Below are 27382 nucleotides of genomic sequence, written 5' to 3' on the forward strand. Positions count from 1 at the left end.
CGTGTGAGTGTGCGCCATGATTGGCACCTGTGAAGTTCAGAGGAGGGTGCTGGGTTCTGTAGAACTGGAGTTAGAAGTTAGTTGTGGCTCCCGTGTGGGTGCTGGGACCGGAGCACTGGCGCGCTGAAGGATTTAGTAGTGGTTGTGTGACTGGACAGCCCCCCAGCATCACTGTTAGCTGCCCACTTCTCTAAGAAGTTCTGCCTTCCTGGGGAGTGTCCATCCTGGCCCACGGGTGCTTACGACGCTGTTCCACTGTTCTACTGAGAAGGCCCTCTACAAAGGCTGGCCAGGTGCTCTTAAAGGTGGTCTGGGGAGTCTCCATGTTCTGACTAAGGATTCCAAGCCACAAGAGGCAGAGAGGTATCCAAGGTGCCAAGCTGACTCCATTGTGCAAGACATTTCCTCTTAAAAGGTCCACATCCGATGGGGCCTGGTAATGTAAGTCTACATAATCCTAGCTACTTGGGAGATTGGAGTAGCAGGGCAGAAAATTCAAGGCTAGCCTGGGCAATTTTGATCTTTCCTTGAAATTTATACAAAGTAAAAGGGCATGGGAATACAGTTCAGTGAGAGTGCTTGCCTAGACACCACGGCCCCACCCAGTCCCCAGCGCAGTCCCCTCCCCAAGTGCACACAAACAGGAAGCCATTCAAACACAACATGGTGGGAGTGGCTTTATGCAACGTTTAGGAAGATGACAAAATTATACAGTAGAGATAGATTGTAATTAAACTTCTCTGAATCGCCTGAACTTGGTGTCGCTGCTTGCATCTCCGGGATGGTCACGAGGCCTCCAACGACTTAATGGCTGGTCCTCTATCTCAAGCCAGACAGTCTTAGCTAGAATTCCTTCCTTTGTGGACAACACTGCTGAGGGGCAGTGACTGGAGAGAGTGAGCGCCACCTTCAAGGGATCCTTAGGCTCCTTTGGAATTAGCCTTGCTGTTCTGTGCGGTCTCCTGGGACTTGGCCTGGAGGATCTGGGTATAAAACAGGACTTTAGGCTTTGGTCACAAGCAGCTTACGTTGTGTAAGCATCCACTTTGACTTTCTTAACTAAACCAATGGCCACGCGCCATGCTCAATGATTGTGTGTCCTGCCTGTGATCCCCGCCTGAGTGTAATCCCTGCCCGAGGCTGGGGAGGTGGGGGGACCGGCCTGAGATCCAGGGAAGGCTGAACGACATTCAGAGGGAACATCCTCCACCTCAAACACCCCAAAGGAAAGCAACGAGACCGTGGTCACCCAGACAAATTTGTGTGATTGCTTTGGTGACAGAGGTGAAGACACAGACAAGCAGGGAGTGGATGCCGCCCCAGCCACCGGCTCACTGAGTAGCCTACAGTGGACATGCCACATGCGCTGCCTCTCCCAACACCCAGGGACTGTCCTGCAGTTTGCCTGTGCTGTGCTTTCTGACACCCCTCCCCCCAGATGACTTGGCCCAAATGGGAGAATCGGGCACAGAGATTTCCTATTTACATGTATTTTTCTAAAACTATAATTGCTTTCCTGCTTGTATTTCTTGACATCAGAAGCCTGTGTAAACTGCATAACATGTGGGGACTATTTGCATTTAGCACATAAAATTCAGGCTCTGCCTGTAGTATAGCAAGCTCATGCTCAGGTAGCTGCACCAGGGTGCTCGCTTTTTCCCTCTGCTTTTGGATAGTTGAGGGGAGAATGGAGCGGTTACAGGATTGACCTGGGAGAGGCTTCTCCATAATAGGTTACTTACTGCTTCTTTGGAAATAGTTGCCGCTGGTGTTATGAGTGAAGATGGTACTGGGGGCAGTTGTATAAATTCTTCATCCTTAAATATTAGAACTGAGAGATTAGTGATTTAAGCAGTGTATACTAGGATCTACCACGAATACCAGGAACTTGTAGCAACTATATTATGTAGGTTTTGAAAGGCAAAAATCTGAAAATTACGTGTAATCAAATGTTGAGTTAAAGCGTTATTTTTGGCAGTGCTGGGGATGGAAGCTGTGGTGTCACGTGTTCCACGAGCCCTTTACCAGTGAGCGGCATACCCGGTCCCCTATGTTGAACTTTTTTAGAAGCAGATTAAGCAGTGTAATTGATGTTCTTTATTGCCAGGTAGTACTGCATTGGATACAATGAATTCTGTTTCACTGGGGGGATTAGAGATGGAGAGAACTGGCTGGGTTTACGCCTGTCATCTCAGTCTAGCCTGTCATCTCAGTCTAGAAGTCAGCCTGAGCTACACCACCAGTTCGTTTTGAGGAAAAGAAAATTAACATTGATAAAAAAATTTTTTTCAGTTTAATCAAGTAGAAAGAGAGTAACTAACCTTTGTTCCCTTTAGCTGAGGTGCGGGGTCTGTAATGTTCTCTTTCGACTCCAGGGGCGGAGATAATGGTATCCCAAGGTTTGTCTTTGGAGTCTGGGAAAACATGCAAGTGTAAACTTTCCTGCCCAGAAGCTCTAGCTGGCCTAGCGCTGACCTCTGCTGGGAGTAAAGGTGTGTACCTGACTATATCTTTATGTTGTTGCTTTGAGATGAATTTCAAAGTGAAGGTTGGCCTGGAACGCACTATACAGAGCAGAGTCGTCTTTCTACTCCTCTACCTCCCAAGCGCTTGTACCACTAGCCCGGCAGACTTTCTTTCTTTCTTTCTTTCTTTTTTTTCAAGACAGGATTTCTCTGTGTAGCCCTGGCTGTCCTGGAACTCACTCTGTTGACCAGGCTGGCCTCAAACTCAGAAATCCGCCTGCCTCTGTCTCCCAAGTGCTGGGATTACAGGCGTGCGCCACCACTGCCCAGCTAAAAGTTGCATAGTGTATATTCTAGGATTTAAAACATGTAGTTCTAGGTCATGGAGCACTACATAGTAAGATGCTGTCTTCACACAAACGGAAACAGGCACAGTGGCCCATGCCTTGAATCCTAAACCAGGGAGGTAAAGTCCAGTGATCTCTGTGAGTTCAAGACCAGCTTGGCTGACACAGTGAGCTCCAAGCTAATCAGGGATTCATAGTGACATACAAACCAAATAAAACCCAAAACCACCAAACAACTTGGTAATTCTGGTGTTGCTCCCAGTCATAGAACAACAAAGCTGCCCGTGGTGGAACATACCTTAATCCCAGCTTTTGTGAGGCAGGGGCAGGCAGATCTCTGATTTTGAGGCCAGCTCTGTTCTACAGAGCTAGCACCAGGACAACCAGGACTACACGGAGAAATTCTGTTTTGAAAAACCAACCAACCAACCAACCAAAAAACAAAACAAAACAAAAACTGCCTACAGGTAAAAAAAAGTAATGGGTTGAAAAAAGAAGAAAAAAGTTAACATTCTAAAGTTACCCTTTATTTGCTTTAACATTTATATAAAAATGAAAAAAATGAAACTAGAAAGAAAAGTGGCCATTAGCTTAAAAACAGCCAAGGATAGGGGTTGCTAATGAAGGGCACTTAACGCCAGCTAGCCTAAATTCCCAAAGGGTGTCTGCTCTGACCGGAAGACAGCAGTGGAGGCCTGTACCGTGGGAACCAGGCTCTGTCTGCATCGATGTACTCACCTCTATACTCGGTGGGAGTTCAATAGGCTTTGGCTTCACGTCTATCAGGTAGAAGGTACGTGACAGGAGCAAAAGAGAAGGGGGGACGTTCTCCTTCAAGTGGAGGTCCAGCCACTACAGAACGGAGGTGATAGACATGGCGTTACAGACTGCTCCCGCTAGAGAGGGCCTGTGGTCATCAATGCTTTCCAGGCCTGCATCTGTCCCCAAGCACACTGATAGCCTGTGGCCCAGGATGAAAGCACCAGCCTCCTGGCTTCTACCCCTGGGCAAGTACCCAGCAACCACTCACTAGTCAAGGAAACTCTCCATCCAGTTCAGCTAAGTGTCTTCTCAGCAGACACAGATGGTCAGAAAGGACAACCAGAAGCCAGGCGCAGGCCTGCAATCCAGGCTTGGGTGGCAGAGGCAGGATGTGGAGTTCAAGGCCAGCCTGAGCTATGTGATTAGAGCCTGTCTCAAAATAAAAATCATCCTTATTAAGCAAGGAAGTCAGCATTAGAATGGAGGTGTGATGTGAGTTTTAAAGCACCACACTGGCCAATGTTTGTAGTTGTGTTTAATTTTGCTATGTAGCCCTGGTCTCTCACCTGTGATCCTCTTATCTCAAGGCTCCTAAGTGCTGGGATACAGGCGTGGGCCACCATGTCACAACTGTTCTGTAAATGTTACTATGTAATGAGTGACACATTGTTTTGTACTGTGTGTGTGTGTGTGTGTGTGTGTGTGTGTGTGTTGTATAAGTATGGGTCTGAGTGAAGGTCAGAAGACACCTTTGAGAAGGGATTCTCTCTTCCATTGTCAGGTCTAGAAACTAAACTCGGGTGTCAGGCTTTTGCAGCAAGTGCTTTTTCCAGATGAGCCATCTTGCCAGCCTTTGTCCTTTGTTTTTTTATCCCCACTGAAACAGAATCATGTCAGCAGCTGCAGTTGCACCCTTAACTATCTGGATAGGTTTCTGTGGTATAAAAATGCCATAGTCCCCGTGCTCAGGAAATGGAGGTAGGTAGATCTCTGAGCTCAAGGGCAGCTTGGTTTACAGTGAGTTCTAGCCAGGGAAGGTGACATAGTAAGATCCTATCTCTAAACAGAACAGAACAAAATTTAAGATGGGGCAGCAGAGGTGGCTCGGTGGTTAAGAGTGTGGAGTGTGTGCTGCTCCAGGTTCTACTGCACACCAGACCTATGTTCAGTCCCAGCACCCACACCAGGCAGCTCACAGCTGACTCGGACTCTAGCTCCAGGGACCAACAGAAGCTCTGGACGCTACGTCTTCTGTTGATTTTCAGGACAGGGTCTCATGCCCTCTATGACCCAGGCTGGCTGGTCTTGAACTCTTGGTGGTCCTCATACCTCAGTTTGCTGGATGTGAGGATTAGAGGTATCAGCTACCAAGGCAGGCAGTGTATGTGGTTTTATATTTTGAGAGATGATGTGGTTTGTCCTTATGACTTTATTTTTCAGCTAGCCATGTCTACGTGTCCTTCCATCTAATCTCTAACAAAGCCTAAACTTTGCTAATATGTGAATGTGGCTTGTCTCTGGTTTCATTTATTTTATAAATAAGGTTAAGATAGTTCATATGTTTACCATTTTTAATATCTTACCTTTTTTTTGAGACAAGGTCTCACTCTGAAGCCTATGCTGTCTGTCCTAAAACTATATTGCCCAAGCTGGTCTCAACCCATGGCAATCCTTCTGCCACAGTCTCTCAACCACTAGATTGCACTCTATAAATGTTATCTTCCAGTTAGTTAGTGTACTGTGTTAAGAGGAGAAGGGCTCCCTAACATGGTTTCCAAGTGACAACACTGGCCCTTGGCCCCAAATAATTTTAACATGATACAGAAGTTTTTACACTGATAACAATGAGAACCTAACAGAGCTAATTCTTGGTTTTTGAATGTACTGTTACTGCTGTTAGAATACAGTGTGCTACAGACATCTACCACCAAAGCCAACATTGCATGCTGATTTGGAGCACAAGAGGAAAAGTAGCCAAAGCGGGCGAGATCTGTCAGCAGAAGCTGACATTGATAGCCCTGTGTGTGAGAATTTCTGCCAAGACCCCACTTTGCTATAGTCAAATTCTAAATTGGCCCCAAGTTCTATCAAATGCACACACCTCCCAATTATTCAAACATTAATATAGATTAATGGTTCTCAACTGTGGGTCACAGCCCCTTCTGGGTAAAATGACCCATTCACAGGGGTCACTTATGACTATCAAAAAACATATTACAATTCATAACAGTAGCAAAAATAGTTATGAAGTAGCAATTAAAATAATTGTATAGATGGGGGTCACGACAACATAAGGAACTGTATTCAAAGGCTGCAGTGTCAGGAGGTTGAGAACCACCAGCCTAGATGCTTTATGAAGGGATGGAATTGAGGTCCCACGTCAGTCTACTCTGAGCTAAGATCAAGATGGGCTTTACCTAATCACAAGGCCTGGAGGCCCACCCCAGAAGGCTGAGGTCTGAGGCGTGAGTGGGGTCTGGCACATGGCAGACTTTGCAGATGGAGGCGGGGGCCAAGAGGGAAATACAGGTGGCTCCTGGAGCTGAGGCCAGGCGGGCTGGCAGCCAGCGAGGAAACAAGAACATCTTCCTTTCTACAGCTGCAAGGAGCTCGGCTCCGCCAACAGACTGAGGGAGTTTGGGGATGGATTATTCCCCTGGGACTCCAGGAAGGACTCCAGCCAGCACTTGTGACCTTTTGGGCAATAAGCTACTAAATGGCTGCCATTGTGATCATTTATAATCATGGTAGTTTGTAATAGCACTGCAGAAAGCTAGTTCCCTATGCCTATCCCTGTCTCTGTCCCCATCCAAGGGGAAACCAGATGAACATCTTTAGGGTCTGTTTAACTGCGTCATGAGTTAAGGCAAATTATGTGTCGTGGCTCAGCTGTCTGGACTCTAACTGTTCCCTGAGTTCCATGTCTTAAGAGTGTGCTCACAGCCTATGATGCTATTAAGAAGTGTGGAACTTCCGGAGCTGAGGCCTGCTGGGAAGAGGTTAGATCACTGAAGGAAATTTTGGAACCTTGACTCCTGTTTCTTTGCTTTTCTTAAAAAACAAAAAACCAGGGTCTCACATCGTAACCCTAGCCAGCCTTGGACCTCATTGTGTAGACCAGCCTGACCTCAAGCTCACAGATTCGTCTGCCTCTGTCTCCCTAGTGCTGGGGTTAAAGGTGTGCTCCTCCTTCTTTGCTTCTTGGCCACTATAAAGTGAACAAGACTTTGCTGTGCAGGATACCCTCTGGCATAGGTCCAGGGAACTGGCACCAGGCAACCATTGGCCAAAGGCATGGGAGACAGGAGCCAAAACAAACCTCCCTCCTCAGGTGCGCTCTGCCACAGCCATGGAAGGCTGACTCACTCACAGCTTGCCAGAAGAGGTCCCCACATGAGGGGGGTGAGGAGGGTGGGAGTGCTGCTTGCCTCTGTGAGCTGCTGGCACAGTTGCTCCTCAGTGAGGCCCAGCGACCTCATCCCCCGGGCCCGGCACGCAGCCTGCAGTTCTGACACGCTCAGAGCCTTCACCCCTTCTTTGGCAATTATCTGCAACAAGCGTTAAGGGACAGTGTTAGCTCTGGATTTCAGTTTGACTTAATCCCTATATTCCAGCAGAACTGACAGAAACCCCAACTCTGATGTTTTGCCCTCTGTCCCTGCACTGGTTGCTATAAATGGGTCGCTTAAGAAAATAGCAGTTGAAGTGAAGGGATATCGCTAACAGATGGCAATAAAAGATAGTTATAGAGCTGCCCCCAGCATTTTGTCAGTAAAGTATTTCCTGTCTTGGTTTGGATTTTGTCTAGTTGCAACATCTACTTTTCCTTTTAATTTTTAGGGCTTGTTAGGAAAAGAAAAATCTGTTGTGAAAAGCTTCCTGATCTCATTGGCTGAGTGTCTTAGTGCAGTTTCCCATACTGTCACCCTAGGAACAGCCTAGGTTCTCTGGTCCACAAGACCCCTGGTAAATAACAATTTCTGCATGTATGATACAAAGCTACAGTTCTGGGACCAGTATTGTTCATACCAAAGTTCTGAAAGCAACATCCAAAATCTAAATAGGTCCAATGTGCTCATGTCGGGGTTTTTTTTGGTTTGTTTGTTTTGTTTTTTGTGGTTTTGTTTGTTTGTTTGTTTGTTTGTTTTGAGACAGGGTTTCTCTGTGTAGCCCTGGCAGTCCTGGAACTCACTCTGTAGGCCAGGCTGGCCTCAAACCCAGAAATCTGCCTGCCTCTGCCTCCCAAGTGCTGGGATTAAAGGCGTGCGCCACCACCACCTGGCATTTTTGTTATTTTGTCCTTTTTTTTTTTTTCCAGAGCTGAGGACTGAACCCAGGGCCTTGCACTTGCTAGGCAAGTGCTCCGCCACTGAGCTAGATCCCCAACCCCGTGCTCATGTCTTTATTTGGGGAAACATACTTCCCTAAGTAGCATCCTACAGCAGCTGACTGAGATTCAGGAGTGTTTCCATGTTTTAGAGGAGCCTAGTTGGTAGTTACAGTCCAAATGGTGCCTTCTGCAAGATGGCCAGACCTGGGCTTCTCTCCTAGCTTTGTGTTCTGCCACCTTCTTTTCACCAGACCAACTCACCCAGCACAATCTTTACTTTGGCACCAGTTCCTCTGTAGGAGAACTCTGTGTGTGTGTGTGTGTGTGTGTGTGTGTGTGTGTGTGTGTGTGAGAGAGAGAGAGAGGGGGGGGGGTGCTGCCAAGAATTTGAGCCAGTATTTCCTTCCCAGCAGGTCCTAACTACTTTAGATTATCCCCAGCTAATACATCCAGATTACAACGACCTAATCAAAATACAACAAACTAATACAGAAGTGAGTAGTAAAAGGTGAAGTCATCATAGGAATGGTTTCTTTTCTTTTTTCTTTTTTTGGTTTTTTCAAGACAGGATTTCTCTGTGTAGTCCTGACTGTCCTGGAACTCACTCTGTAGACCAGGCTGGCCTCAAAGTCAGAAATCCGCCTGCCTCTGCCTCCCAAGCGCTGGGATTACAGGCACCAATTACAGGTGTGCCACCACCGTCCGGCAGGAATGGTTTCTTGAACCATTCACTTTGCTGGATGGCTCTATGGCAGTCCCAACAGAAACTGATGCAGTTAGCTAAGGTAGCCTCCGATGCCTCCCAGATGCCTGCTGCTGTGGTTACGTTACACTCTTACTTCATCATCTGCTTTTATAGACCTCAGTGTCATCAGGAGCTGGAAGCGGAGCAGATTGTTTGTTCCGAAGGCCTGCAGTTCTAGCAGCTTGCACAGGGCAACCAGCTGGGGTCGGTCTAAGTGCTCCAGGGCTAACTGGTCCTCGAAAAGCTTGGAAAAGCTGACTATCTCCTTAGTGGAGGGCTTGTGGCCTGTTTGGACCTAGGCAACGGGACAAAGGTCAATTAAAACCCACCTCTTATTTAACAAAACCTCCTCAACAGATTATTTGAAAAAGATGTCGAAGGACCTAGAGACTGTGCTGTATACGAAATGGATCCAGTGGTTCATTGGGAATAAATAGTGTAGAGTTGTAGATTAGTGGGAGACTGGGTACCTGTCCTGCATGCATGCATGCGTGCTGGGTTCAATGTCTAGTCCAAACCCCAAACCCCCACAGATCTTTCTAGAACCAAACTTAGTCACTAGAAAAATCAGCAGTATTTTTAAAGTCTGTGCTGATATTTTTTTTCAGATGATTAAAGTGGCTTTAGTTTATTTTTAATTTTTTGCAAGCCACCCTAAATCTTTAAACGTTATTTATTTGTAATTTAGATATGTGGCATTTCGGAGGTTTTGAACAATCTGGTTGACCCATGATGCATGGTTTTTCTATAACTCCAGCCCGGAAGTCACCGGCCCGGAAGCCCAGCCTGGAGCGCTGACACCTGTTTCACATAGGAGGAGAGCTGTGAGGAAGCATCTCCCAACTTGGCTAGGTTTCTCCTCGCCATCTCTGTCATTGTTTCTTGAAGGAATTTCGCTATTTCCAGTTTGGCAGCCATCGTCTTTTTCTGTTTTTCTTCCTTAACAGAAGAAGAAAAAGTTATATCATAACTGCAGGTTGGTAATGAGAAGAATAACCCCCTCCTCGCTAATGTTCATCCCTGCAACACATCGTAGTGACATTATTAGCAGGCCTTATTAAGTAAGTTTGTAAGAACCAGGCCACTCTGAAGGAACTTCTCTTTGACTTGTCTCCTTAATCCTGCATTTATTTCTCATTAATATCACGGTGATACGCCTCAGTGAGAGGCTGTTATTGGGTGAGATACTACCTCCCAACCTCATCTGGGCGGCTACTTAAGCCAAACTCAGGTTTGCAGCCCCAGATTTTACACTACAAAGAATACTCAGACACTAACTCTATGCTCACTGACCTTACAGTTTAAATTGAAAATATATAATTATAATATAGTGTTATGTGCTATAATAGATTTGAAAAAAAAGCACCAGACAGAAGAGAATTAAATACACATTGTTTGTTTTGAGACAGGGTCTCTCTATAGATCCTTGGCTGTCCTAGAATTTGCACTATAGGCCAGGCTGACCTCAAACTAAAGACCCACCTGCCTCTACCTCTGCCTGTGCCTCCCGAGTGAAGCACCACTCTTAAGTGTGCGTTCTTAAGACACTATTGACTAATAGTTGCTCACTCTTATTCATTATCAGAAATGATAGACAGATAGTGGTAGAATTTTGAAATAAACATGGTCGAAATGCTGGGACATGGGCTGGAGAGATGGCTCAATGGTTAAGAGCACTGACTGCTCTTCCAAAGGTCCTGAGTTCAAATCCCAGCAACCACATGGTGACTCACAACCATCCTTAATGAGATCTGACCCCTCTTCTGGTGTGTCTGAAGACAGCTAGTGTACCCACATATAATAAATATATAAATCTTTAAATGTAGTTAAGCTACTTCCTTAGTCCCCCATCTTCTTGTATTCAAGAACATCTTCATTGGAATGCTGTGGATTGTTTCTAGATCCTGATTGCTTTAAATGTTAAGTAAATTAAGGCCTGCAGTTCTAACAGCTTGCAAAGGGCACCTAGCCAAAGTTTAAGTAAATCAAACCATCTTCAGGCAGTTAAATATTATAGTTTGATTTTTTCCACTTTAATTGCAAATTAAGGTCTAGGGACACAGATCAGTGATAAAGTGCTGGACAAGGATGCACGAGGCCCTGGATTCTATTCTTAACATCACTGAAAGAAAAAAGGAGCCAGATGTGGTAGCATACAATTTTTTTAAAATAATTATTTATTTTAGGTATATGTGTACACTGCAGCTGTCTTCAGACACACCAGAAGAGGGCATCAGATCCCTTTACAGATGGTTGTACGCTGCTGGAATTGAACTCAGGTCCTCTGGAAGAGCAGTCAGTGCTCTTACCCACTGAGCCATCTCTGCAGCCCATGTGGCACACACTTTTAATCCCAGTCTGCGGGAGGCAGAGGCAGGCAAATCTCTGTGAGTTCAAAGCTAGCCTGGTCTACATAAAGAGTTCAAGGCTAGCCAGGGCTGCAGAAAGAAAGACTCCGTCTCAAACAAAAGCAAGCACAAAACAGAAAAGGACCAGGAACATCTTCGCAGATCTGTCTTCCTCCTTCATTCTCCTGGTCAAACTCTTGATTCAGACCCTGTCCCCTTCGGTCTTTCTACCAGTACAATTATCTCCCTAAAATACAGATTTGATCATGCCACCCACTACGGTTTGAAGTTTTAGCTTCCATTATTTACTATCATCAAGGTTCACGTTCCTTAGAGTGGGCGATGCTTTCCAGCCTGCCGTCCCTCTGTCTGCCTGTCTCCTTGACCGCTGCCTCCCAGACTTGCAGACTGTGCTAACCTTTCACCTACTCGCTGAACCTCAGCTCCAAAGTTCTTCCTACCAAACTGTTTCTTATGTTTCAGACGGTAGTCCCCACTTACTGAGTGGAAGGTTTCATTGTCCCTTGGAGAACTTTGCTCCCACCTTTTGGACACTCTAGCACAGACACAGAGTGGCGATGGGGAGGAGCTTCCATCCTACCCCACCCCTCTGTGGTCACTAAGGCACCTTCCTTGCACTCCTCAAAGACACCAAAGCTCCATTTGGCCCAATAGAACATGTCTTGTACTCATGACCCAAAGTAACAGTAGATGTTTGTTTTCTTTGTTATTATTATTCTAAATAAACCCTTATTTGTTGGAACTCACTATGTAGAGCAGGTGACTTTGAACTCACAGATCCTTCCTTTTTTCTTACCCTTTCCTTTCCTCCTTTCTTACCCTTCCTTCCTGCCTTCCTTCCTTTCTTCCCAGCAGTTAAAATAACAGTAGCGAGGCTGGTGCATGGTCATGTACATTTTTAATGCCAGCACTCGGAAGGCAGAAGCAGGCAGAACTCAGTGAATTACAGGATGGCCTGATCTACATTGTGAGTTCCAGGACAGCCAGAGTTACATAGTGAGACCCTGTTTCAAAAACAAGCAAATATATAATAGACTATAGTAGAGATGGGATGTTTAATACATAGTAATAAAAAAACTAGATATTTACATACAAAAATCCTAATACTGATATTATAAACTTCATAAAAACAAACTGGATTATATACTAGAAGATACAATGTAAAGTTATAAGAATTCTAGAAAACGATAGTAGAACCATCTAGCTTGGGGCTAATGAAATGGCTCCACTTACTTCCAGAGGACCTAGGTTCAGTCCCTGGCACCTACATTACCCTCTATAACTCCAGTTCCAGGAGATCCAACGCCCTCTTCTGGCCTCCTCAGGTACCAGGCATGTATGTGGTACATAGACACATATGTAGATCAAACACTCATACACACAGAGTACACGTGACCTTGAGTTTGTTAACCAACTTCTATTGTAACTCCAAAGACATGGTCATTTTAAGTGTTTGTCTTATGAAAAGATGAACCACGGGTATGAGATGTGTCTTAATCAATCGTTTGTCTATCACAGGCAAAGACCTGGAATCCATTCACAGTAATATAAAAATAAGAGTAAAAAAATAAAGAAGCTATCTCCATTCCCAAGAATAGTGCTGGGGTAGGGGGAGGCACAGACTGGGGAAAACATTTACAAAATATATATTTGACAAAGAACTTGTATACAAATATAGAACTCAAAACATCCAGGCAGTGTCCCACACCTTTAATCCCAGAACTTGGGAAGCAGAGGCAGAAGGATCTATGCGAGTTCAAGGCAGCCTGGTCTACCAGCCAAGTTCTAGAAGGGTCAGGGCTACACAGAGAAACCCCGTCTCAAACAAAACAAAACAAACAACAAAAAAAAAAAAACAAGCAATCAAACAACAGAAACCTCAAAACAAGTAACAGAACACCCAGTTACAAAGCGGGCACAAAGGCTGTGGAGACAGCTCAGTGGGCAAGGTGCTCGCTCACATTGGCATGGGGACCAGAGTTCTGCCTGTTTGTAGTCCTACTCTGTGGGATAGGAACACACTGGGAAGCTACCCTAGCCAAATAAGGAAGCCGCGGACTTATGGGAGAAACCCTGACTCAATAGACAAATTGGGGAGCTGATATATATAAATCAGAACCCTATATAAGGTTGAGTGCACATGCATGCCCCCCACATGTCTACCACACACACATTTTCTCTCTCATACACACAATGGTGGGCAAAATAAACATACACCTCCACAAAGACGTTATAAGAATGCCAAAGTAGGGGACTGGAGAGATGGCTCAGTGGTTAAGAGCACTGACTGCTCTTTCTGAGGTCCTGAGTTCAATTCCCAGAAACCACATAGTGGCTCACAACCATCTATAATGGGATCCAAAGCCCTTTTCTGATGTGTTTGAACACAGCAACAGTGTACTCATATAAATAAAATAAATTTAAAAAAAAAAGAATGCCAAAGTAGCAATACACACCGATTAGAATAGTTAATGTCCGAAGAGTATCAGATGCAGGGAAAGACAGGGAACAACATTCTTAGGGGGTATGCAGAATGCATGGCTGCTCTGGAAGGCAGCTAGCAAATTCTTACAGTACTAGATGTAGTCTTACTGTGTGCAATCACTCTTGCTCAAGTTAAAAAAAAAAAACCTGAACACAAATATTCATAGCATTTTATTCAACACTGTCCAAATTAGAAGCAACCAATTTCCAAAAGGTGAATAAATTTTAAAAAACCAACATTTGTCTATCCATAAATAAAATTAGTAAGATCATGCCTTTTCAGGGAAGAACTTTAGTTGTTGGGGTTTTTGTTTTTGTTTTGTTTGTATGCATTGGATCCCTTAAAAGTGGAGGTACACGTGGTTGTGAGTCGACATGTGGGTGTTGGCAACTGAATCAGGTTCCTCTGTCAAGAGTAGTAAGTTCTCTTAACCACTGAGCCTTCTCTCTAGTCCCTCATGGGAGAACTGTAATTGCATATTGCTAAGTGGAAGAATTCAGTCTGAAGTGTGTGATTCCAATTGCTTGGCATTCTGGGAAAGACAAAACTACAGAGTGAAACATCTGCAGTTATCAGACTGAAAGAGAAACACAGCAGATAGAAACAGGCACAAGACACGTGTTTTAGAACAGTCAGACTATTCCATGTGACCCTGTGATGGTGGTCGGGGCGGTACTCAGAGCTGACAGACCTGTGGACCACAAAGAGTGAACCCTAACATGGGCTATGTGCTTTCCCTGGTAACAGTGTATGATGTATTAACACTAGCCACTCAGTTATACCATGTAGCACACTGGTGCAGGTCGTTACTAACGGGAAACCCAGGGGGTGAGAGGTGAACAGTGGAATATGGCAACTCTGTTTCCTGTAAACCTATAAACCTCCTCTAAAAACTAGAGTCTATTAATTTTTTTAAAAGCTTTAAAATCCTGTGTACCTTTTTGGATTCACTCTCAAAAGTTGATGGCAACATGTCTGGGAAGAGCTTCAGAAACACTGGTATCAAGAATTCCATAAAAGGTACAATTATGAACACCATGAATGGAACCAAGCGGAAGACATCAGCACAGGTTCTCAACAGCTGAGGAGACAAACGCACAGCCACATTATATACACAGGAGGCGCCCCAGTCGAGCCGTAAGACCCACCACTAAGACAAAGCCTGTGTTTGTCTCAGAGCGTGTAAACACTAAGGTTTTCCACAGCCGGAAAAGCAGATTTTCTCTTCAACATAGCTCTCAAGTAGTACATATGGTCTACCCTCAAAGGAAATTGACATGCACTAATGACGTCTCTTATGGGTTCATGTTCTTATAAAACACTGTATTAGTTAAAATTAGTTTTAACTAATTTTCCTGCTGGGCAGGCACATGCCTTTAATCCCAGCACTTAGGAGGCAGAGGCAGGCAGATTTCTGAGTTGGAGCCCAATCTGGTCTACAGAGTGAGTTTCAGGACAGCCAGGGCTACACAGAGAAACTCTATCTCGAAAAACCAAAAGGAAAAAAAAAAGATTTTCCTTTCCTTTTGAGATGAGTGGTTTACTATGTTCCCCAGGCTGATCTTGAACTCCTGAGCTCAATGGATGCTCCTGTTTCAGTGTTCTCAGTACCTATGATTAACAGTATGTTCTATTGCAGTTGGTTTTAAAATGCACATATATATATTTAATATATTAACACACACACACATTGGAAGGGGGACCGCTGAGACAGGGTTTCTGTGTACTGGAACTCACTCTGTAGACCAGGCTGGCCTCACACTACCTCTGCTTCCAAGTGCAGGGATTAAAGATATGTGCCATCACTGCCTGGCTTATATTTTTGATATATAAAACATGAAACCTTTCAAGACCCTGAGAAGATTAAAAACACAATCATGGGGTTGAATAGACGGCTCAGAAGTTAAGAGCACTTGCTGCTCTTCCAGAGGACCAGAGTTCGGTTCCCAGCACCCACAACAGGTGGCTTACAATGGTCTGTAACTCCAGCTCCAGGAGATCAGATGCCTCTGGCTTCTGCAGATGCCTATACTCACATGCACACACCCACAAACACACACAAACACACACACACACACTTTTACATAATTTAAAACAATCAAAATAAATCCTAAAAACCTCGTAATTTTAACAATTCTGTAGGCAAATATATAAAATGTAAGAATTTCAGCCAGTTGAAGACAAATAAGTTCAGGATGAAACAGATTCTCTGGGGCTGGTGTATATACAGATCCTGCTAGGGCCCTTGCTGAGACGCTCAAGGCCCTGGGTCCGGCCCCAGCATGGCTCAAAGCTCTGGTTTCTGATCAGTAGTTATCGTTTCTACTTTAGGAGGGCGGGGAGCACTCTGCAGCAGCCTCAGGGCCTGGAACATGCTAAGGAAGTTACTTAAGGATTTTTAAAATGGAGTTTCCGGTTTTTTATTTCCCATTTCAAATACGTTTCTTGCCTACCCTTCGCCTCTCTCGTCTGGTTAGCGCCTGTCCATGCAGCAGCCTCCAAAGTATTCTGGCAGCGACTTTGGTGTCAATCCAAAGTAAACTGAATCCATTGTAATAGTGCTTAAGTTCATCTATGATTTTTTGCCTCAATGACCACTTTTCTTCTGTAATCTCTGTCTCGGCTTCTTTGGTGGGCTGAGGGCTTATGGCCTTTGGCTTTCCTATTTCCTCCTGCTGAGGTTTACCAGGGGCATTCTGTAGCCAGCAGGTCGTGTGCAGTTTTTGTGGGAGTCTGGTTTGTAAGGGATGGAGCGGATTATTGCCTGTTAGACTGAAATAGGAGTACTTCCTGCTTCCACAGTTTTTCATATAGGTTGTACGTAAGTGAGAATCTGGCAAGTGGAAAAATGCAAGTGACGGGAAATGAGAGCAGGGAGGGTACACAGAATGGCTAGGCAGTCTGCAAAAGAAGGAGAACACTCTTTCAGTGAGACGCATTATTACAAACAACAACAAAAGGATAAAAAGGATATTTTATCTGATTAAAACAAGACAATAAGGTTATAAGCAACTGATGTTTATTAGTGATGAAATACAATTGTGCCTGCCTGCGTGCGTGCGTGCGTGTGTGTGTGTGTGTGTGTGTGTGTGTGTGTTTGTATGTTGCTAGGCATCAACCCAGAACATTATATACTTTGTGAAAGTATGCTCTACCATTGAGCTACAAGCCTCTGCCCCCAGCCAGAAATACAACTTTTTTCTTTTTTAAACTGACATTGAGACAGGGTTTCTTTACGTAGCCCTGGCTCTCCTGGAACTTGTCTGTAGCCCAGGCAGGCCTGGAATTCAGAGATCTGCACCATAAGACTATACTGGGAACCAAGGCCAAAAAAAGTAGTTCACACATGCTAGGCAAGCGTTCAACTGCTGAGTTGTACCTCTACACTAAAAATTAACTTCTCAAACAGCTGAATCATGCTCAATTTCTGAACATATTCTTATGAAAAATATTAATAAGTTAATTCTGAAGAATAATTTGCTACAAGTCACAAGTTCTGAAACTATTAATTTAACCATTTAGGGGCCAGTGAGATAGCTCAAGAGTGTAAAGGCACTTGCTGTCAAACCCTGGTTAAATCCTTACGACCCAGACAGTAGGACGATAGAACTCACTTCCACAAGGTATCCTGTGATCTCCAAAAGGGTGCCAGGGGCATGCTCTTTTTGAGTAACAAAAAGATTTAAAATATCTTATAAGAAAAATTGCCTATTCAAAAATGTGGGCTGGAGAGCTGGCTCAGCAGTTAAGAGCATCTTCCAGAGGTCCTAAGTTCAATTCCCAGCAACCACATGGTGGCTCACAACCATCTGTAATGAGATCTGATGCCCTATTCTGGTGTGTCTGAAGACAGTGACAGTGTATTTACATATAATAATAAGTAAATCTTTTTTTAAAAAAAAAAGCATCAAAACTGCATTTCTCTAGATGAAGTTTGACAGTCCTGTCTCTATTCTCATAAGGCAGCAGAAGATCTGACTACTATTAGCTACTCCACTGACAACCAAGAATATTTTGATGAAACAACTTCATAGTCCCTGTGAGGATTAACCAAGTAGGTGATACTGCTTTGTCTCTGTGTCTATGGATTTCCTCAAAGTGACGAAATAGAATCCCCCAGAAATTCCTCAAGAGCCTTTGAAAAATAGGAATTAAAATTGAGCGCCTCAACCAGTGGCTTTTAGATTCTAGTACTGTAGTTAAAGTAGAACATAAGTCTAAAACACATCCAAGTAGAGAGGACAGGCAGCCAGCCAGCTAGCCAGAGCGCCCGCGCCTTTAAAGCCAGCACTCGGGAGCAGAAGCAGGCAGATCTCTGAGCTGGAGGCCACCTTGGACTACAGCGTGAGTTCCGGGACAGAGATACAGAGTGAGACCTTGCCTCACAAAACAACAACAGAACCCCCAAACAAACAAAAAGACAAAGAAAGAAAAAGATTTTTTTTTGGCTAAAGGATGGCTTTTTTCCTATTCTTTAATGCATTTTTTAAACATATCAAAATATATTCTATAAATGGCCGAAAGGAAGACTATACAGTGAATGTGGCAAGTGGTGAGCGCATCAGTGAGACGACAAGGGACCGTAGACCAGAACATGTCCTGGGCTGCACTTGCTCAAGAGCCAGCCATTTACTCCTGATACCTGAGGTCCTCGTGCAATCTTCATCAGTAACAGAAATGCCTCTCTAAACTGTCTCATCTATTTTTCCTCTATCATATATTTACAAAATTACTCAGCTTACATTCTAAATCAGTTCAAATTAAAATATGCTCTTCCTTAAAATGTACTGAAAACTCAACAAGGTTTTGTGTACTATGCCAATCCTTTTGTTTTGTTGGTTACTTTTTTCTTTTTTTCTTTCCCCCCAACCCCCACAGGGTTGCACTTCATAGTCCAGGCTAGCCTTGAACTCAGAGACCAGCCTGCCTGTCTCCTGAGTGCTGGGACTAAAGGCATTCGTCACCATGTCTTTTACAACACATATTTTCCATACAGATGCATGAGTTTATATACATTTTTGTGGGAAATTCCAAGCCTTACCTTGTCCAGAAAATAGCTAAGAATGAATTATAACTGTAGAAGGCCATATTTATTTATTTTTTGTTTCAACTAACCAACACAGAGACCTAGGCAAAAGAAGTAAACAATTTAGTATTTTAAAAAGGCATCAATTAAATACAAGAATTTAGGTGTTCTTTTTTTTAAAAAAACTAATGCAAGGGTAGAGATTTGCATATTCAAGGTGTAAAATTCCCTTTAAGTTCATTTCCAACAGCCTCAGTATTTTCTTAGCTCTGGATTTGAAAATGGTACTTTTTCGATCCCAACACACAGAAATGGGTTCTAAGAAGATGATCGTGAAGACGATATGGTCTCCAAAGGCTTTTTTTTATTTTTGGTCAATAGTGTCTAATAATCTGCTGCGACGGTTAAAAGGAGAAAGACATCTTTATCTGTAACCAGAAAATACAAGTAGAAAGTAAACATCCTGGATTCATTTACCACCAATCCCAAAGTCTAAAAGTTCTCACTAATTTCACGTGTGAACAGCGAAGACATTAATGGTACCTACTAATGGCTCAAGTGCAGGTGCAAACTGATCCCATCCATCCTAGGGTTACTGAATCTCCAGAGTCCGAGCTAAACTCTGTACCTTTAACTAAAACCGTTCTCCACCCAGAGCCGCTTTTCAGCGACTGGCATAACACTGATCTCGCAATCGTGCCGGAAGGAGGTTCCCCCTTGGCGCCCCCCATCCCATGGAAACCTCAGCTACAAAAGCTAACATCGCGAACCGGGCTCAGCACCTCGGAAAACAGCCCCACGGCGGACGGCGCTCCTCCGGAGGGGGGCCGGGCCTGTTGCGAAGGCTCCCCAGCCCTCGGCCCCGGGCTACGGGCCACTCCCAGGCAGTCGGCCCGGTGTTTCGGGGAACCCCACGCCCAGCGCTGCGGGGTTACCTCTGCACCCCGCGCTCGCCGCACCGGTGCAAAAGGCGCCCTCGGCTCTCGGCCGGTGGCCTCCGCGGAATGTGGGGAGGACTGTGGTGGGTCTGGGGATGGTTGGAGTGGGGTCAGGGACACGGTAGGAGAGAATGTCCAAAGTTTAGGGGGGAGGTCCGGGGCTGACGGGAGACGCCGAGGGAGCCCGTGTCCGCTGCGAGATGACTAAGGCCCCAAACCCTACCTTCCCAATTCCTCCCCGCCCCCACGGTAGAGGGGCCGGAAGCCCAGTCTCCATGGTTCCACCTCCTGCGCCTCGCCCTGTGACGTCACTCCGAGTGACGCCACTACCACCCAATGAGCTCTCAAATCCTAGGAAGGGTTCGCGTCCTTCACGGTAGCCGCGCGGAAGGCAGCCAGGTCCTCCGTACGAGCCCGCGAAGTCACTTCTGGGTTGCAGTTAGTTTAGGTAGCGTCTGTACTGTAGGACCAAAGCTGCGTTTCCCCCCTGCCTGCCCACATTCTGCAGTCTGGCCAACTGCCCGAGAACTCCTTGAAGGACGGCTCTACCAGAGTCGTCTTTGTAACCCATCGTGGAGTCACTAATGCCATCTCCTGGATGATTCCGTTCCTCACCCTTCAAACTCCGAAACTGCCTAGAGGTCTCGGGTTGGCGGAGGAGGTTGTGGGGTCCTGGTGGCAGAAGGGACAGCACTGAGAAAGAAAATACCTTTCTTCTGCGGAGTCGAAGGCTGGAATGCTTTTGAAATCTTCATACGGACTTTGATTTTCTCTAAAAAAAAATTGGTTTCAGTTCGCCTATCATTAGTTGTGTAGAGAGCAACATTCAAAATATATTCTAGTGTACTTGTTAGGTAAGATAGGCATTGAGGGTTTGAGGAGACTTCAGTTCCTAGGGTGGGCAACTAAGCCATCTTTTGTTCCTATTTATTTATCCGGCTTTTTTTTTTTCAATTTATATTTATTCGGGGGGGGGGCTCTTATGTACCACGGGCTGGTCTGGAACTCAATAGGGAGTAGCAGAAAGTGGTCTTGAATCCTTGAACCTCCTGCCTGCCTTCCTAGGGCTTGGATTGTAAGTGTGCACCCCTGCAACCAACTTTGGCTACAGGGTTTCACTATGTAGGCCTGGCTGGCCCGGAACTCGTTATGTAGACTAGGCTTGCCTTGAACTCTTAAAATATTCACTTGCCTGGTCCTCCAAATTGCTCCCATTTAAAAGTGTGTACCACCATGCCCGGCTCGAGCTTTCTTCAACCTTTCTCTTTAAGAACCCTGATGATAAACTTATGAGCTGTGCAAAATAAGGTAAGTTTTGAGGGCTGGGTGTGGTAGCGTATGCCTTTTATCCCAGTACTTAATAGATCTGTGTGAGCTCAGAGTTGTCCTGGCCTACAAAGTGAGTTCCAAGACAGCCAGGGCTGCTCAGTGGGATCCTTGTTTCAAAAGAACCAAAAAAAGAAAAGAAAAAAAGAAATGGAGGCCGTTTTTTAATCCAAAAAAAAAAGTCTATTCCAACTAACCGAATGGACTACTTACTTACAATACGCAGAACTTTTCAGTTTGGCCGCTAGGGGGCCCTTTGTGCATGTCAGGCAATTTTTCACTAGCAGTTCCATTTCACAGTCTGATCATTGAGAATTTGAATTTACAAAACTTACCTCCTCCTTCCCCACCTTGAGAAAGGGTCTCATTCTGTAGCCCTGGCTGGCCTGGAACTCACTGTGTAGACCAGGCTAGCCTCGAACTCACTGAGATCCTCCTGGGTCCTCATTAAAGAAGTGCACCACTGTCCCAGGCTCAATCTTTCCTCTCCTTGTTTTCTTCTCTCCCTGAACATTTTAAGCTCTACAATAATTATTTTAATATTTATCGTATGCAAAAACATTCTCATCGTTTTACAAGATATCTATGCTGGAAAAATTCTTATCCGTGAATTATATTCACTTACAAGCAGGTACAGTAAGATTTATTAAATATTTATAAGCCAGATGAACTATCCTACACCCAGTATTTGAAACATAAAGTAGATTTTTGTTTTTGGTTTTTTGAGACAGGGTTTCTCCGTGTAGCTCTGGCTGTCCTAGAACTCACTCTGTAGACCAGGCTGGCCTTGAACTTAGAAATCCACCTGCCTCTGCCTCCCAAGTGCTGGGATTAAAGGCACCACCTCTGCCTAGTTAGAATTTCTAATATGGTCACAAGTTAACAACCCAATTCTTTTAAAAGGGGTGGGGGGGGGGATAAGAATCTTTACGAAACCCATTTGTTTAAAGCAATGACTGTTTTCCCCAGGCTTGTATACTTTTTCAGGTTTGACAATTTGGTGTTTAGGATAAGTTGAATACATTTTTACCACCACAACTTGGAGAAACCTCTTCTGTTTCTGCCTCGAGAAGCTGTGTGCTCATTTGCTATTGAAAAGAGTAAGCATGTTTTGGACTTCAGAATATGTTAGATGGTGAAACCATGAAGTATTATGTGTGCCCATTCCTCATATGAAACCTGAAAGGGCATTTATGAGCTCCTTAAGTGGGAAATCCAAATGGCTGATCAGAAATGCAGGAGCTGTTCAGGAGGTGCAACTCGGGAAGCTGGGGCAGGGTCAGCTCGGGTTCAGGCCACTCCCTTGGTCACCTTTCTTATTTTATACATTTGCCTGTTAATGAAAGCAATTTTGGCTCCTTTAAGTTGTAGTAACACACAAAGGTTAAGCTTAAAATAGTGAAAAGCCTGGTCCGGCAGTCCCAGCCTGTAATCTGACTGACTGGGTAAGTTGGGGAGGGAGGATTGCTGGGTTTAACAAGACTTTACAGATGAACAGTAAAGTGGTCTAAGGAGGTAGCTTGTTTGAAAAGGAGCTTGCAGTGCCACTGGTGACAGGAGTTCAAGCCTTGTAACATGGTGAAAGTCTGGAGCTAGCTTCCACAAGTTCTCCTCTGATATTTGCATACACAAAACACAAAATCAATACTATTGGCCCTCTGCATGGTGGCACACAACTTAATTACAGCACTTGGCAGGCAGAGGCAGAAACTATATTAGGTTGAGGCCAACCTGATCTTCACAGAAAGTTCAACAGCCAAGGACTCTGTCTTAAAAAAAAAAAAAAAAAAAGACTTATCTGGGCGATTGTGGTATGTGCATGCCTTTGATCCAAGCACTAGGGAGTAGGGAGGCAGGTGGATCTCTGAGTTCAAAGTCAGCCTGGTCTACAAAGGGAATTACTCCAGGACATTCAGGACTGTTACACAGAGAAACACTGTCTCCAAAAACCAAAACGAAGACAGAGGCAGGCAGATTTCTGAGTTGGAGGCCAGCCTGGTCTATAGAGTGAGTTCCAGGACGGCCAGGGCTACACAGAGAAATCCTGTCTCGGGGGAAAACAAAACAAAACAAAAAGAAACAAAAACACCCCCCCCCCAAAAAAGCCGAAAACCAGACACTAACAACAACAACAATAATATCATCAGTGGAATTATTTTCATGATCACCCTTAGTATGAGTGCCCATTAAAATCAGTGAGCTGCAGATATTTTTCTAAAATTCTGACGTAGTTAGCTGGAGAGATGGATCAATGGTTAAGAGCACTTGCCCTTGCTGAGGACAGGGTTTGATTCCTAGCACCCAAGAGGTGGCTCACAACCATCTGTAACACCAGTTCCAGTAGATCTGACACCTTTTTTTGACCTTTTCGGGGACACGGCATGCACAAGGCGCACAGATATATATGCGAGCGAAAACACTAATAAACGTAAAATTATAAAAATCATAAAAACAATTCTGAGGTGGTTTTTGAAACACACCAGGAATTTCTTGTAATGGTAGCAAATGGCTCTAGCGCTGTAGTCTCTATGGAGAGGAGGATGATACTTTGTAGTGACAGGGTTCCGTAATTCTCAGAACAGAAAGCAAGAGTGTATCAGTTTCCTCATTTGATCGCTACGTACGTTTCCTTTGTAAGTTCATGTCTCTGGGTTGGACGTTCTAAGTAATTGCCACCAGGCCCCAAGAAACTACGTCTGCACACCCCTTCCAGACTGTTTACCCGGCCCTGTCATTGCATTACTCGTATTTCCTAGAATGGGGAGGGCTACGGGTTTGCAGAGGACTGCCTCCTTCCTCTCACTCTCCGGTGATCGCTCTGGGACAAATATCCCCACGTCACTCGGTGCGGAGGTCTGGCCCGGAGCGGCGCAGGGCCGGGGCACGTGACCCGCCCGCAGTCGTCGCTGTGGCCCGCGGCCCGGGATGCAGTCGCGCTGACGTCCTCCTGGCTACCCACAAGCCTCTGTACCCCGGTGCGGGCAGGAAGAGGGCAACAGGGTCCAGTGGCTGCCCGGGAGGTCGGGGTGCCTTCTGCGCCGGACGCGGACTCTGCCCGGCACCCCCGCGTGCCTGCAAACTGGCAGCTATCCCGTCTCTCTCACCGTGGCCGAGAGGGCGACAGCCCCGGCTCAGGCTCTCGTCCTAACGTGCTGCCCCGAGTCTGGGACGCGGAGACCGGGGCGCTCTGCTGACAGCTGTCAGGCTGTCAGCGCTTCGCGAGCCTCGGCACTCCCCGGTCTGCGTCATCGCGTACCGGTCATTAGGTTCTTCCTAACATCTAGGAACTGTAGAGCAGGGCCACTCGAGTACCATATGGCGTCTAGTACGTGCTGCCGTTTAGTAAGTATTAGCCTCGCAGGCCCGACCTGGCTGCCCCTCCGCACCAGCCCTTCCTGTCCCTCTGCCTCATCGCCTGCGGTCTCGCGTCTGCTCCAGACTCTCGCGCGCCCCTCCTCTCCGCGGCTGACGAGCCTCTTCCTCCTTCGCTCTCAGCGCCGGGCCCCGGACTGCATTTCCCGGCAGGCGACGCGGCCTGTGGCCAATAGGAAACCTAGGATTTGGCGGCGGCGGCGCCGAACGGGGCGGGGGGGCTTTGTGCGCGGAGGCGGCGGCGGCGGCGACGGCGGCGGGAGCTGGCGGCGCGGAGATCCGGACGGAGGCCGAGGCCGGGGCTGGGTGCCTGGTGCCTGGGAGAGGTGTGCAGCTTTCCGTCAGAACCCTGGGACCCCGCTGCCCTTCGGGGCCGCCAGCCTCCGGCTCCTCTCCGGCACCAGCAGCTACGCGGCGACCCCCGTCCGGCCGCCTCCCCTTCGCTCCGCGTCGCCCGCAGCCTTCCGTCTGCCCGCAAACGAGCCCGGCCGGCCGGGCCGTGGCTCTTCTCAGTGCCGGCCGCCATGGCAGGGGTGCTCGGCGCGGGGGAAATCTAGTCCGAGGATTTCATGCGGCCTAGCTGGGTTCCGTCTCCTGCGCCCGCGGTCCCGGCAGCTGCCGGCAACCCAGCCCCACTTCGGGCCTCCGTGTCTCTCCTGTGATCGTACTGACACGGCAGGGGGGTTAGAATGGAACAAACTGAAGGTAAAGTGCTTGTGTATGTGTGTGTTGCGCGTCAGGGTTGAGGAGGATCTTTGGGGTGGGGGCGACCTAAGACCCAGGCACCCGTAAGGAGTAAGACCCTGGAAGAGAAGGGGCCGCGGATGGCCTGAAAGGGTTCTAGGAAGGAAGAGCAGATGGTAAGGTGGGTGTGGAAGGAATTGGGAGGTGGGGCAGGTAGGCTTGGGATATGATGTAGTGGTGCTGAGCTGGGAATTGGGAGTAGAGGTGGGATGGGGGCGGGGATAAGGATGGAAACGGGGGAGGGGTAGGAAAAGAAGAGTTAGATTTGGACATTAGAGACCTATGCAAATTCGGATAGGTCTGGAATGGAGTGTGGAAACTAGAAGAGTTGAGGGAAAGACATAGGGTTGATGGAGAACGAGGCATCTTCTGGGAATTAAGGGGAGAAACAAGTGAATCAAAGTGGAGGAAAAGATATGATTAGGAAATAGGGATGAAAAAATGATTGTGTCAGGATGCAAGAGCAGGATAGGAAATAGACGCAGGAAACTGAAAGACATACGATTGGGCTAGGGAAGGACATTAGCTGAGTGTTGGAAAGGATGAGAATTATCGACCAGGCGTCACAGAGTGTGAGGAAAAGAAGGATGGGGATTATTGAAGTGTTAGAAGGGAAAGCCTTTTGTTCCTATATTTGTGTGTATTCTGTCTTGTATTTCAAGGCTAGAGAAATAGAGAAGCTAGTGGTTATGGGGTTGTGATTGTTGTGAAATGAGGGAGGTGTGGGTGTTACTGTTCTGAGAGGAGATGTGTTTGTGTTATGGTAGGGAGGCAGGGAAAGACATGGCCATAATTTGATGGTTTTGGTGAGGGAGTAAAGACTATTCAGATTTAAAGGGGGCAGGGGCAGCCATGTTTGTTACCAGGCACTGCAGTGTAAATAAATTCCTTTTCCTCTCCGACATCTGCGTGAATCCTGAACCGACAGTTCACATTGTTACACCTCCCCTTCTATTCATGAACTTCTCTTACCTCTTGGGTCATTTACAATTACTCTTAACCACGGAAAGACGCGGCGATGTTTTCCATCTTGTGTGTTTTGCTGCCCCTTCCTTTCTTTCCCCTGTTCCTTCTAGTTGCAAAAAAAGGCATACTGATAAACTGCAGTGTAAAATTTCACCCTTTTTATAAATTTAAAATTAGAATTTTTTAAAAACTAACCGAAGAAATCATTGCTATCATATTTCAAGCTTGATTGTGAAAAGTCTTAAATATTGATTGGTTTCCGACACCTCAGAAGCAAGTCAACATTTTTTTTTCAATTCTTTAAGTAAACAAGGAAATTGCATTATTTTACTTGGGGTGCTCTTAGAAAGGGGTGGGGAGATCAGCCTGTTGTAGATCATGTTTGCTGGATTTAGAATTTTGGGAAATTAGAAATGTTCCTGGTGATATGCATGTCGTTATGAATAATGCTTTTTTATTAGCTTTTTTCATCTCTTCCCTTTGCTTTCATGTAGCTAGTTCAATACAGCCTCCAAATACCAGGCCAGCACTGTGATCTGTGAAGTAGGCATGTAATCCTTAGATCCTCACTGAGTTGCCAGCTTTTGGTGGGGTGGGTGGAGGGGAAGTTCTGTCACTCTCGGGAAAGCTCCAGTAATTCCTTAGTGTATTCAAATATAACTACTCATATGATCTGAATTTAGACTAAGGGTCTAAGCCCTGACAAAGTAGATAAATTGGTATTGGGAGAAATCTATTTTCTATTCATATTGAAAAGGATTCAGTATTCACTGTACTTAAAAGAATTGTAATTGTGGTAATCCAAACTTTAGCCATGTGTTAGTATTGAAACTGTTTTCTAACACCAGCAAGTCATGCTAACTATACAGTGGGCTCAGTCCATTTGTACTACCTACAAATCTTAATAGTAATAATCTCTCCGTTTTTGTAGAGTTTGGTGGAAAACTTAAATTTAATGTTGTTGAAGTGGTACTTTCTGGGATTAGACTTGTAATAAATGTCAGATGTGTAACTTGGTGTATTTTGGGTGATAATGTATAGCCTGAAAAAAAATTTTTTTAATTCTAAAGATAAGTTCCATTCAAACTCATTCAACATATACTGAAATTTATTTATTTTGGTAGAGATATTTCATTTGTATTTCTCTCCTGGTTGACCTATTATTTGTAGTTAGTAGACTTACTTGCATGAACTGTCGGTGCCATCGCTTTTAGGAAAATGAGCGACTCTATATTACAACAGAGAGTCTATTTGGAAGCTTGAATGAGCCCTCTTAGAGTGTTCTGTCTGGGTTCCTTGGGCAGGTATCCACTGAGGGAGGAAGGCTACTGTATCTATCAGACACTTGAAATCCAAATCTGCTTCGATCACTGCTGTGCTCATCATCTGCCCATGTGGTATTTAAAAACATTTTTTTTAAAGATTATTTTCATTTTTTGTGTATGAGTGTTTTTACCTGTATGTATGTCTGTGTGTCACACGCATGCCTGGTGACTATGGAAGTCAG

General features: G+C 45.5%; 2 protein-coding genes across 7 annotated transcripts in view; one reads left to right on the forward strand and one right to left on the reverse strand.

The window, feature by feature from the left end:
- Window positions 1-651: 651 nt before the first annotated feature.
- On the reverse strand, window positions 652-20401 carry Letm2 (leucine zipper and EF-hand containing transmembrane protein 2). Of its 2 annotated transcripts, XM_052162782.1 has the most exons (11): window positions 19312-20401; window positions 18545-18630; window positions 15957-16404; window positions 14441-14584; window positions 9451-9588; window positions 8744-8944; window positions 7003-7122; window positions 3551-3664; window positions 2322-2414; window positions 1743-1817; window positions 652-983 (listed from the first exon to the last, which is right to left on the reverse strand). In XM_052162782.1, the coding sequence occupies exons 2-11, from the start codon at window positions 18589-18591 to the stop codon at window positions 921-923; spliced, it is 1443 nt and encodes a 480-aa protein (XP_052018742.1). In that variant the 5' UTR covers window positions 18592-18630; window positions 19312-20401; the 3' UTR covers window positions 652-920. The 2 variants fall into 2 exon arrangements, with proteins under 2 accessions (XP_052018742.1, XP_052018743.1); XM_052162783.1 differs by lacking the exons at window positions 15957-16404; window positions 19312-20401 and having other exon boundaries at window positions 18545-18628.
- A 3293-nt stretch (window positions 20402-23694) lies between these two features.
- Window positions 23695-27382, forward strand: part of Nsd3 (nuclear receptor binding SET domain protein 3) — a 111416-nt gene continuing 107728 nt past the window's right edge. For 4 of the 5 annotated variants that reach the window (XM_052162760.1, XM_052162762.1, XM_052162763.1 and 1 more), the window contains exon 1: window positions 24774-24870. The gene's annotated coding sequence lies outside the window, so the exon portion shown is untranslated. Of the gene's footprint in view, window positions 24136-24773; window positions 24871-27382 lie in introns of those variants that run through there. The other variant, XM_052162761.1, reaches the window with a different exon arrangement.

Source organism: Apodemus sylvaticus, chromosome 18 (assembly GCF_947179515.1).
Source record: "Apodemus sylvaticus chromosome 18, mApoSyl1.1, whole genome shotgun sequence".
Classification (NCBI taxonomy): domain Eukaryota; kingdom Metazoa; phylum Chordata; class Mammalia; order Rodentia; family Muridae; genus Apodemus; species Apodemus sylvaticus.